We start from the raw sequence: 12,702 nt of genomic DNA, 5'->3' as shown, positions 1-12,702 counted from the left end.
AAGGGTAGCCTAGTGCCTCATCTATCCAGGCCAGGAATTCTAGCCATGAAGCATTAGTGTCTTCAGTCACTCAGGAGAGAAACCGGGTCACTAGCGAAGGAGTTACATGAAGTCTACAGCGTCCTTCAGAATTGGGGCTGAACTCTGTCGATCTGAGGCAGAACTGAGTGCATTTTGAATGGGGAAATGTCCTATCTGTATCTAAGTCATACTATTAGCCATGGCTTGACAAAATGGAAGGAATGTAGACATAGAGAAAATCCTAAATTAAAAATGTGTCCTTTTAAAAAACAAACGACAATTGCTGCCATCTTTATGAGCTATCATCATAGCAACATATTGTCATCTGTGTCTTTCATATATATTTATATACTTTTTAAATCTTTAAGTCCAGATGCATAGAAATAATAAACATAACAAATGAAGAGGTCAAGGAAATCTGGAAATGCTTGAAAATACACCTTTCTAACCAATCATCAAATCAAAACCCCAATGTTATCCTCCTATTCTTATTTCTCCCTTAGCCCTGGGGTCGTCCCTCTAACCTCTCTCACCTTCATGTCGGTGGTATCGTTCTCCAGCTTGGACAGGTGGTTGGAGTTGTCCTCCAGCTCTCTCCGCAGATGGGAATTCTCCTGGCGGAGAGCTTCCACCTGGTAGACCAGCTGGTCATAGGAAGCCGTGGAGTTTGCCATCTTCAGACAATGTTGTGGTCCCTGCAAGGCAGAAGAACAAGTGGTGCCGGAGGTTAATGAGCGTTGGAGATAAGTTTCATGGCTAACTCCAGCACATTAAGCATTGCTTATTATAATTCCATTGTGTCTTTGCAGCAACAGTTATAGGAAAACAGGCAGTTTATTTCCTAATACAGCGCATTTGGAAAGTATTCAGACCCCTTCACTTTTTCCATATTTTGTTATATTACAGCCTTATTCTAAAATTGTCCTCATCAATCTACACACAATACCCCATAATGACAAAGCAAAAACAGGTTTTAATGTTGGTTTTTTTGTTTGTTTTTTACAAATATAGCATTTACATAAGTATTCAGACCCTTTCCTCAGTACTTTGTTGAAGCACCTTTGGCAGAAATTACAGCCTTGAGGTCTTCTTGGGTATGACGCTACAGGCTTGGCACACCTGTATTTGGGGAGTTTCTCCCATTCTTCTCTGCAGATCCTCTCAAGCTCTGTCAGGTTGGACGAGGAGCGTCGCTGCACAGCTATTTTCAGGTCTCTTCAGAGATGTTCGATCGGTTCAAGTCTGGGCTCTGGTTGGGCCACTCAAGGACATTCAGAGACTTGTCCCGAAGCCACTCCTGCGTTGTCTTGGCTGTGTGCTTAGGGTTGTTGTCCTGTTGGAAGGTGAACCTTTGACCCAGTCTGAGGTTCCGAGCGCTCTGGAGCAGGTGTTTTTGCAGGTTCTCTCTGTACTTTGCTCTGTGCGTTTTCCCTCAAGCCTGACTAATCTCCCAGTCCCTAAATACAAAATAGCTCACCCATCTAAAAACAATACCCCATAATGACAAAGTGAAAACATGTTTTTATAATTTTTTCACATTTAGTGAAAATAAAGTACATAAATATCTGCATAAGTATTCACACCCCTGAGTCAATACTTTGTAGAAGCACATTTGGCGGTGCTTACAGCTGAGAGTCTTTCTAGGTAAGTCTCAAAGAACTTTCCACATCTGGATTGTGCAACATCATCATTTTCATAATTATTCAAGCAACTTTTGCCCATTATTCTTTTATAAATACTTCAAGCTCTGTCATGTTGGTTGTTTATCTTTGCTAGTGTAACATCTGCTTCCAACTCACACTCTCAAACACGTAGATCCCCTGAACCCAGCTCACTTTCCAGCCGACTTTCCAGCTCACACTCTCAAACACATAGATCCCCTGAACGCAGCTCACTCTCCAGATCCCAATCACCTGAATTCTGATCACCTGTTCACACACTGGTGTGTCATTATCACACACTATTTAGTTCAGTTTGTTGCACCCCATTATTGTGAGGTATTGTTTGTTTTCTGACAGACTTCTATTCGGAGCTCTGTTTTTCCCATAATTTAATCCTCCCATGTATGATCGTTTTTGCCTGCCTCACTAACGACGCCTTTTTGCCTAATCCCTGCCTGTACTTTAGCCTATCAGATTTCCTGTTATCAACCTATTGCCTGATCTCCCAGACTACGTTACTAGCCTTTTCCCTGCCTGTACTGTTGTCTTTTTGGACCCCCTGTGTATGACCTTCTGCCTGCCCCTGGTCCCAGCTACCTGCCTCCTCCTGTGTATGACCTTCTGCCTGCCCCTGGACCCAGCTACCTGCCTCCTGCTGTGGTCCTTTACAAATAAACACCTGCTGTGCGCTGCGCTTGAAACCAGCTCTCTGTCTCCCAGCGTGTTCATTACAGCTAGAAAACCATTTTCAGGTCTTGTCATAGATTTTCACGTAGATGTACGTAAAAACTGTAACTCGGCCACTCAGGAACATTCACTGTCTTCTTGGTAAGCAACTCCAGTGTAGATTTAGTGTTTTAGTTATTGTGCTGCTAAAAGGTGAATTCATCTCCCAGTGTCTGGTGGAAAGTAGACTGAATTTTATTTTACACATTTTATTTTATTTCACCTTTATTTAACCAGGTAGGCTAGTTGAGAACAAGTTCTAATTTACAACTGCGACCTGACCAAGATAAATCAAAGCAGTGCGACACAAACAACAACACAGAATTACACATGGAATAAAAAACCAAAATAAGAAACCCCACCTCTTTAAGGAATACCTAGGATAGGATAAAGTAATCCTTCTAACCCCCCCCTTAAAGGATTTAGATGCACTATTGTAAAGTGGTTGTTCCACTGGATATCATAAGGTGAATGCACCAATTTGTAAGTCGCTCTGGATAAGAGCGTCTGCTAAATGACTTAAATGTAAATGTAATGTAAATGAATAAACAAACGTACAGTCAATAACACAATAGAAAAAGTCTATATACAGTGTGTGCAAATGACGTGAGGAGGTAAGGCAATAAATAGGCCATAGTAGCGAAGTAATTACAATTTAGCAAATTAATACTGGAGTGATAGATGTGCAGATGATGATGTGCAAGGAGAAATACTGGTGTGCAAAAGAGCAAAAAAGTTAATAAAAACAATATGGGGATGAGGCAGGTAGATTGGATGGGCTATTTACAGATGGGCTGGGTACAGATGCATCGATCGGTAAGCTGCTCAGATAGCTGATGCTTAAAGTTAGTGAGGGAGATATGTCTCCAACTTCAGCAATTTTTGCAATTCGTTCCAGTCATTGGCAGCAGAGAACTGTAAGGAAAGGCGGCCAAAGAGGTGTTGGCTTTGGGGATGACCAGTAAGAAATACCTGCTGGAGCGCGTGCTACGGGTGGGTGTTGTTATCGTGACCAGTGAGCTGAGATAAGGCAGAGGTTTACCTAGCAAAGACTTATAGATGACCTGGAGCCAGTGGGTCTGGCTACGAATATGTAGCGAGGGCCAGCCGACGAGAGCATACAGGTCGCAGTGGTGGGTGGTATATGGGGCTTTGGTGACAAAATGGATGGCACTGTGATAGACTGCATCCAGTTTTCTGAGTAGAGTGTTGGAGGCTATTTTGTAAATTACATTGCCGAAGTCGAGGATCGGTAGGATAGTTTTACAACGGTATGTTTTGCAACGGTATGTTTTGCAGCGTGAGTGAAGGAGGTTTTGTTGCGAAATAGGAAGCCGATTCTAGATTTCATTTTGGATTGGAGATGTTTAATATGAGTTTGGAAGGAGAGTTTACAGTCTAGCCAGACACCTAGGTATTTGTAGTTGTCCACATATTCTAAGTCAGAACCGTCCAGAGTAGTGATGCTAGTCGGGTGGGTGGGTGAGGGCAGCAATCGGTTGAAAAGCATGCATTTAATTTTACTAGCGTTTAAGAGCAGTTGGAGGCCATGGAATGAGTGTTATATGGCATTGAAGCTCATTTGGAGGTTTGTTAACACAGTGTCCAAAAAGGGCCAGATGTATACAGAATGGTGTCATCTGCGTAGAGGTAGATCAGGAAATCACCCGCAGCAAGAGCGACATCGTTGATATATACAGAAAAAAGAGTCGGCCCGAGAATTGAACCCTGTGGTACCCCGATAGAGACTGCCAGAGGTCCAGACAACAGGCCCTCCGATTTGACACACTGAACTCTATCTGAGAAGTATTTGGTGAACCAGGCGAGGCAGTCATTTGAGAAACCAAGGCAGTTGAGTCTGCCGATAAGAATACGGTGATTGACAAAGTCGAAAGCCTTGGCCAGGTCGATGAAGACGGCTGCACAGTACTGTCTTTTATCGATTGCGGTTATGATATCATTTAGTACCTTGGACGTGGCTGAGGTGAACCCGTGACCAGCTCGGAAACCGGATTGCACAGCGGAGAAGGTACGGTGGGATTCGAAATGGTCAGTGATCTGTTTGTTAACTTGGCTTTCGAAGACTTTAGAAAGGCAGGGCAGGATGGATATAGGTCTATAACAGTTTGGGTCTAGAGTGTTACCCCCTTTGAAGAGGGAGATGACCGCGGCACTTTCCAATCTTTAGGGATCTCGGACGATACGAAAGAGAGGTTGAACAGACTGGTAATAGGGGTTGCAACAATGGCGGTGGATAATTTTAGAAAGAGAAGGTCCAGATTGTCTAGCCCAGCTGATTTGTACGGGTCCAGGTTTTGCAGCTCTTTCAGAACATCTGCTATCTGCTATCAGAACATCTGCTATATTTGGGTGGAGAAGCTGGGGAGGCTGGGGCAAGTAGCTGCGGGGGGTGCAGAGCTGTTGGCCGGGGTTGGGGTAGCCAGGAAAAAAGCATGGCCAGCAGTAGAGAAATGCTTATTGAAATTCTCAATAATCGTAGATTTATCAGTGGTGACAGTGTTTCCTAGCCTCAGTGCAGTGGGCAGCTGGGAGGAGGTGCTCTTATTCTCCATGGACTTTACATTGTCCCAGAACTTTTTGGAGTTAAAGCTACAGGATGCCAATTTCTGTTTGAAAAAGCTAGCCTTTGCTTTCCTAACTGACTGCGTGTATTGGTTCCTGACTTCCCTGAACAGTTGCATATCGGGGGGACTATTCGATGCTAGTGCAATCTGCCACAGGATGTTTCTGTGCTGATAAAGGGCTGTCAGGTCTGGAGTGAAACAAGGGCTATATCTGTTCTTAGTTCTACATTTTTTGAAAGGGGCATGCTTATTTAAGATGGTGAGGAAATTACTTTTACAGAACAACCAGGCATCCTTTACTGACGGGATGAGGTCAATATCCTTCCAAGTCGATTAGAAATGCATTCTCGCAGAAATGTTTTAGGGAGCTTTTGACCGCGAACCCATAGCGGATGCAGGCAATGAGGCAATGATTGCTGAGATCCTGATTGAAAACAGCAGAGGTGTATTTGGAGGGCAAGTTGGTCAGGATAATATCTATGAGGGTGCCCATGTTTACAGATTTAGGGTTGTACCTGGTGGGTTCCTTGATAATTTGTGTGAGATTGGGGGCATCTAGCTTAGAGGGCATCTAGTAACAGAACGAACTCTGAAGATAGATGGGGGCAATCAATTCACATATGGTGTCCAGGGCACAGCTAGGAGCTGAGGGGGTTCTATAACAGTGAGAGACTTATTTCTGGAGAGATTCATTTTTTAAATTAGAAGGTCGAACTGTTTGGGCATAGACCTGGAAAAGTATGACAGAACTTTGCAGGCTATCTCTACAGTAGATTGCAACTCCTCCCGTTTTGGAAGTTATTTCTTGACGGAAAATGTTGTAGTTGGGGATGGAAATCTCAGAATATTTGGTGGCCTTCCTAAGCCAGGATTCAGACACGGCAAGGACATCAGGGTTGGTGGAGTGTGCTAAAGCAGTGAGTAAAACAAACTTAGGGAGGAGGCTTCTGATGTTAACATGCATGAAACCAAGGCTTTTACGGTTACAGAAGTCAACAAATGAGAGCGCCTGGAGACATGCCGGGCCTGGGATAACCTCCACATCACCCGAGGAGCAGAGGAGGAGTAGGATGAGGGTATGGCTAAAGGCTATCAAAACTGGTCTAGTGCGTTGGGGACAGAGAATAAAAGGAGCAGATTTCTAGGCGTGGTAGGATAGATTCAGGGCATAATGTACAGACAGGGGTATGGTTGGGTGCGGGTACAGTGGAGGTAAACCTAGGCATTGAGTGACGATAAGAGAGGCTGCATCTCTGGACGCACTAGTTATGCTGGGTGAGGTCACCACATGTGTGGGAGGTGGGACAAAGGAGGTATCTGAGGCATGTTGAGTGGGACTAGGGCCTCCGCAGTGAACTAAAACAATGATAATAATCCTAAACAACAGTATACAAGCGCTATTTGACATTAGTGAGAGTCATAAAGCGAGGCATAAAGCAATCACAGGTGTTGATTGGGAGAGCTAGCTAAGACAACAACGGGTAAGACAACAACAGCTAATCAGCTAAGACAACAACAACAGGTAAAATGGCGATGATTGGGCAGAGAGGGTCAGTTAACTACACACAGGGCCTGAGTTTGAGGCTGGGGCTGACAGATAAACAAAATAAACAAAATGGAGTACCGTGATTAATGAACAGTCCAGCAGGCATCACCTATGTAGCCAAGTGTTCATAGGGTCCAGTGAACAGCAATAGATTTAAAAAAAAAAAATTATTTCACCTTTATTTAACCAGGTAGGCTAGTTGAGAACAAGTTCTCATTTGCAACTGCGACCTTGCCAAGATAAAGCATAGCAATTCGACACATACAACAACACAGAGTTACACATGGAATAAACAAAACATACAGTCAATAATACAGTAGAACAAAAGAAAACAAAAAGTCTATATACAGTGAGGCAAATGAGGTAAGTTAATTACGGCAATAAATAGGCCATAGTGGCGAAGTAATTACAATATAGCAATTAAACACTGGAATGGTAGATGTGCAGACGATGAATGTGCAAGTAGACATACTGGGGTGCAAAGGAGCAAGATAAATAAATAAATACAGTATGGGGATGAGGTAGGTAGATAGATGGGCTGTTTACAGATGGGCTATGTACAGGTGCAGTAATCTGTGAGCTGCTCTGACAGCTGGTGCTTAAAGCTAGTGAGGAAGGTATGAGTCTCCAGCTTCAGAGATTTTTGCAGTTCGTTCCAGTCATTGGCAGCAGAGAACTGGAAGGAAAGATGAAACAGGGAAGCCGCTAGGTAGTCGTTACTACGTTAGCAAGCAGGAGACACGGCGTTCAAAAAAATTAGCAGGCCGGGGCTGTAGAAGTGTCTGCTCCGACGCTTGCAGCTAACTGGTGCTAGCTTCGGGACAAGGGCGTTAGCCACTATAGCCACTGGGTAGCAGCTAGCTAGCAGCGATGATCCGATGCAAAGGTCCAGAGCTAACGGCAGGAATCCGGTGGTGTAGTGGATTATAGTCGTGTTAGTGAAGAGTCCAGGAGGTATCAGCTGTGTACCGAGTGATTATAGGGTCCACTGAGCAGGCCGGGAGATGGGCCTGGCTCAAGGCTAGCTTCGGGGCTGGGCCACTCGGTGGCAGCAGGCTAGCTGCGATGATCTGGAGTAATGGTCCAGGGCTTACAGCAGAAATCCGGTGTTGTAGTGGAGAAAAACTGTCCGATATGCAGACTGGCAGGCTGGCAAGTATTATCCAGGCTAAAAGTGGCTGGTGTCTGTGCTAAAGGTAAAGGCCCCTAGCAGTGGCTAGCAATGACTAAATAGCTAGTAGCTAATTAGCTGGTTAGCTTCTGATTGCTAGCTTCTGATGAAGGTTCTGGCTATAAGGTCTAAAAATAGCAGATCCGTATCACATTGGGTGAGGCGGGTTGCCGGAAGGTATATTTAATTTAAAAAATCGAAAAAGAGATTGAAAATATATTGAAATATATACAAAAACACGAAAAATACAAAATGTACACGGGAGAACAACAAACAAAGTCTGCACTGCTACGCCATCTTGGAACCAGGTTTTCCTCTATACTTTTGCCGGTGCTTAGCTCCATTCTATTTATTTTTTATCCTGAAAAACAGAACGCCTCAGTCCTTAATGATTACAAGCATACCCATAACATGATGCAGTGACCACTATGCTTGAAAATATGAAGTGGTACTCAGTAACGCGTTGTATTGGATTTGTCCCAAACATAACACTTTGTATTCAGGACAAAAAGTTCATTGCTTTGCCACATTTTTTGCAGTATTACTTTAGTGCCTTTTTGCTAACAGGATGCATGTTTTGGAGTATGTTTATTCTGTACAGGCTTCCTCCTTTTCACTTTGTAAATTAGGTTATTATTGTGGAGTAACTACAATGTTGTTGATCCATCATTAGTTTTCTCCTACCACAGCCATTAAACTGTGTAACTGTTTTACAGTCAACATTGGCCTCATGGTGAAATCCCAGAACGGTTTCCTTCCTCTCCGGCAACTGGGTTAGGAAGGACGCCTGTATCTTTGTAGTGACTGGGTGTATTGATACAACATCCAAAGTGTAATTAATAACTTCACCATGCTCAAAGGGATTACATTTACATTTTAGTCATTTAGCAGACACTCTTATCCAGAGCATCTTACAGTAGTGAATGCATACATTTTCATACATTTCATTTCATGCATTTTTTTTTGTACTGGCCCCCCGTGGGAATCAAACCCACAACCCTGGCGTTGCACACACCATGCTGGCGTTGCAAACACCATGCTCTACCAACTGAGCCACAGGGAGCCTGCTTTTTAAAATGTGTACCCATCTACCAATAGGTGCCCTTCTTTGTGAGGCATTGGAAAACCTCCCTGGTATTCGTGGTTGAATCTGTGTTTGAAATTCACTGCTCGATTGAGGGACCTTACAGATAAGTGTGTTGGATACAGAGATGAGGTAATCATTCAAAAATAATGTTAAGCACTATTATTGCACACAGAGTGAGTCCATGCAACTTATTATGTGACTTGTTAAACACATTTTTACTCCTGAACTTATTTAGGCTTGCCATAACAAAAGGGTTGAATACTTTTTACATTTTTACATTTTAGTTTTTCATTTTTAATACATTTGTACAAATTTCGAAAAAACATATTTCCACTTTGACATCATTGAGTATTGTGTATATATAATTCCACTTTGAATCCATTTTCAATTCAGGCTGTAACACAACAAAATGTGGAAAAGGTCAAGGGGTGTGAATACTTTCTAAATGTACTATATAAACAACATAGACAGAAAGAGCGATGCTTGGGCTCTTCCATACATATAAACAACGGCCACATCGCTCCTCTCTGCAGTGTATGGTTGACAGCAGATGGTACACAGAGAAACGTATCATCTGTCAGATCAAGTTTAGCTCCATTTTGATCAATGTTTGTGCTTGGCCGAGCCTGTATTCACTCTGTGTGTGGCCATTCAATATGCTACAAAACACACAGACAGAGGACTAGAAGGCAGCGAGCGTCTATCCCGTTTTCAAGCCTCATGACACAGATGCTCTGTGTTTTGTTTAAGCATCTTGTTAAGAATCTGTTATTGGTATGGATATTGGATGATATTATGGTACGAGAATTTTTATTTAACCAGGCAAGTCAGTTAAGAACAAATTCTTATTTACAATGACAGCCTACTCTGGCCAAACACCGACAATGCTGGGCCATTTGTGCACCGCCCAATGGGACTCCCAATCACGGCCAGATGTGATACAGCCTGTATTCGAACCAGGTACTATAGTGATTCCTCTTGCACTGAGATGCAGTGCCTTAGACCGCTGCGGCACTCGGGAGCCTTGCTGGTTACATCAGTTGAATACCAAACCATATCAAATTGACATTACAGCATACTTATTATAGTTGCTCATCATTTTAAAACCTCTGTACCCATCAATTATGTATTCATCAAATTCATAGATTTTGTCTGGGCTATGTTCTTTGATGATTTGGACCTCTTTTTACAACATCAGAAATGCTGTCAGTGAGGGAATACATGGCAGCCATTTTGATAAATGACTGCGTGCAGGGAGCCATTGCTGCTTTGCTAATGAGATTTCAAGGATTTGAAAGTGTATCATAAATATATGACGCATGCAAAAAATCGAATATGACTCACTTCTGGTGGCTTTAATGCAATTATATAGAAACAAATCAAATTCACCCCCTAGTCACCTTGACATCAATGAAAACAAATGAAGCCAGTACGCATTTGTGCATAATGCCTGAAGCAGTCAGTCACTCTGCGTTTTATGGAGACTCAGACAACAGTGACAGATGTGCATTATTAACGCCTTCCTGCTCTTCATGACTGGTGATAACAGCACCTGCGACAGTGATTCTCCTGGGCCTGTAATTTCACACATAATTTTCAAGCATAAAGCTTGCATGGCAAGTAGTTTGAAAATGTAAACATTGTTGGCTTTTCAGAGAGAGCAAGCGCAACCGTCTGCCCTACTATTGTTCTGAAGGATCATGCCAGCCCACCTATTCCCTAATTACCTTCTGGCCAACTTTGTTTGGTTAGCATGTTTGTTATACTTTAAAACCTCTCTTGGGCAGGTGGGACGCTACCGTCCCACCCACGGTTCACACTATTCAACAGCCAGTGAAAAATCAGAGCGCCAAATTCAAAACAACAAAATGTCATAATTCAAAGTTCTCAAACATACGACTATTTTACACCATTTTAAAGATACACTTCTCCTTAATGTAACCACATTGTCTGATTTCAAAAAGGCTTTACGGCGAAAGCATAAAGTTAGATTATATTAGGACAGGGACAACACAAGAAAATCCACACAGCCATTTTCCAAGCAGGAGAGGGGTCACAAAAAAACAGAAATTCAGCTAAAATTAAGCACTAACCTTTGACGATCTTCATCAGATGACACTCCTAGGACTCAATGTTAGACAATACATGTATGTTTTGTTCGATAATGTTCATATTTATATCCAAAAACAGCATTTTACATTGGCGCGTGATGTTCAGAAAATATTTTGCCTCCAATACTGCCGGTGAATCAGCACAACAATTTAGAAAAATACTCATCATAAACATTGATAAAATATTAAACTGTTATTCAAAGAATTATAGACAAACATCTCCTTTATGCAACCGCTGTGACAGATTTCAAAAAAGCTTCACAGGGAAAGCACACTTTGCAATAATCTGAGTACGGCGCTCAGAAAAATACATCAGGCAATACAGATACCCGCCATTTTGGAGTCATCTAAAATCATAACTAGCATTATAAATATTCACTTACCTTTGATGGTCTTCATCAGAAGGCACTTCCAGGAATCCCAGGTCCACAATAAATGTTGTTTTGTTCGATAAAGTCCATAATTTATGTCCAAATACCTCGTTGTTGTTAGCGCGTTCAGTAAGCTACTCCAAATGTAGGAAGCACGCCCAAAATTTCACAACGAAAAGTCAAAAAAAGTTATATTTACATTCGTTGAAACATGTCAAACGTTGTATAGCAACACTCTTTAGGGCCTTTTTAACATAAAACTTCAATAATATTTGAACCGGACGATTCCAATGTCTTGAAAAACGTTATGGAACACAGCTACCTCATCACGTAAATGCGCGCCACAAAACTCATGTCATTTTCTGAGTCACCAACTCCCGGCCTTCTTGTTCGCTCTCTGTTCACTGCAAAAGCCTGAAACTAGGTTCTAAAGACTGTTGACATCTAGTGGAAGCCGTAGGAAGTGCAAAATGAACCCTAAGTCACTGTGTGTTAGATAGGCAATGACTTGAAAAGACTACAAGCATCAGATTTCCCACTTCCTGGTTGGATTTTTCTCAGGTTTTTGCCTGCCATATGAGTTTTGTTACTCACAGACATCATTCAAACAGTTTTAGAAACTTCAGAGTGTTATCTATCCAAATCTACTAATAATATGCATATTCTAGTTTCTGGGCCCGAGTAGTAGGCAGTTTAATTTGGGTACGTGTTTCATCTGGCCGTGAAAATACTGCCCCCTACCCAAAAGAGGTTAACATTTCTTCTTAGTTAAGGCACTTTGTCTTCTATGTTAATGTGTTGTATCTACCTTTCAGTGGAGGCTACTGAGGGGAGGACGGCTCAAAATAATGGCTGGAATGTATTTTGATATCATTCCACTGATTCTGCTCCAGCCACTACCACAAGCCCATAACTTGTATCACAAATTAACCTACCTGCTTTAGAAGCCATCAAATCTCCATCCTACTTCTCGTGTCCTTGTGCTGGGTTTAATTGTTAGTTAATAAATACCCTGAACTGGAAACCTTGTCTTCAACAATGATTCCTTCATTCTTACAGATGCACCATAGTGGCAACATCACTCCTTACCTAGCCTCCTTATACAGTCCACCCTAGTCATTTTCTTTAATTATGGACTTACAATGATTTCTATTTTTAACAAAGAAATTAAAGTTAATGCAGCATTCATTTTTGTAAATATTATCTGGAAGTATTTGTTTAAGAATTACTCCTATGAATACACACAGATACACAAAAAAAGGGCTATTATTCAATAGATTTTGACGACACATAATTTCATTTGAACAGACGTTCATTCCTGCACAGTGTAGCCATCTGAATTGCTAAAGGACCTCGGTCAGTTCTTTGTCAGCCTGAGTGATGAGATTTCCTCCCCGCAGCGGCAGTGTTGATGAGGGGGGAG

At 42.2% G+C, this 12,702-nt stretch overlaps 1 protein-coding gene across 1 annotated transcript in view; it reads right to left on the bottom strand.

The window, feature by feature from the left end:
• LOC106573931 (adenomatous polyposis coli protein 2) overlaps positions 1 to 12,702 on the bottom strand; it is a 51,976-nt gene that overhangs the window by 27,121 nt on the left and 12,153 nt on the right. Inside the window, exon 2 of the mRNA XM_014149395.1 lies at positions 555 to 716. Within this exon, the coding sequence (XP_014004870.1) occupies positions 555 to 695 (141 nt within the window). The 5' untranslated portion in view covers positions 696 to 716. The remainder of the gene's footprint in view (positions 1 to 554; positions 717 to 12,702) is intronic.

Source organism: Salmo salar, chromosome ssa16 (genome assembly GCF_905237065.1).
Source record: "Salmo salar chromosome ssa16, Ssal_v3.1, whole genome shotgun sequence".
In the NCBI taxonomy this organism is placed as follows: Eukaryota; Metazoa; Chordata; class Actinopteri; order Salmoniformes; family Salmonidae; genus Salmo; species Salmo salar.
The sequence above is the reverse complement of the archived record's forward strand: the minus strand, read 5'-3'. Positions and strand labels throughout refer to the sequence as shown.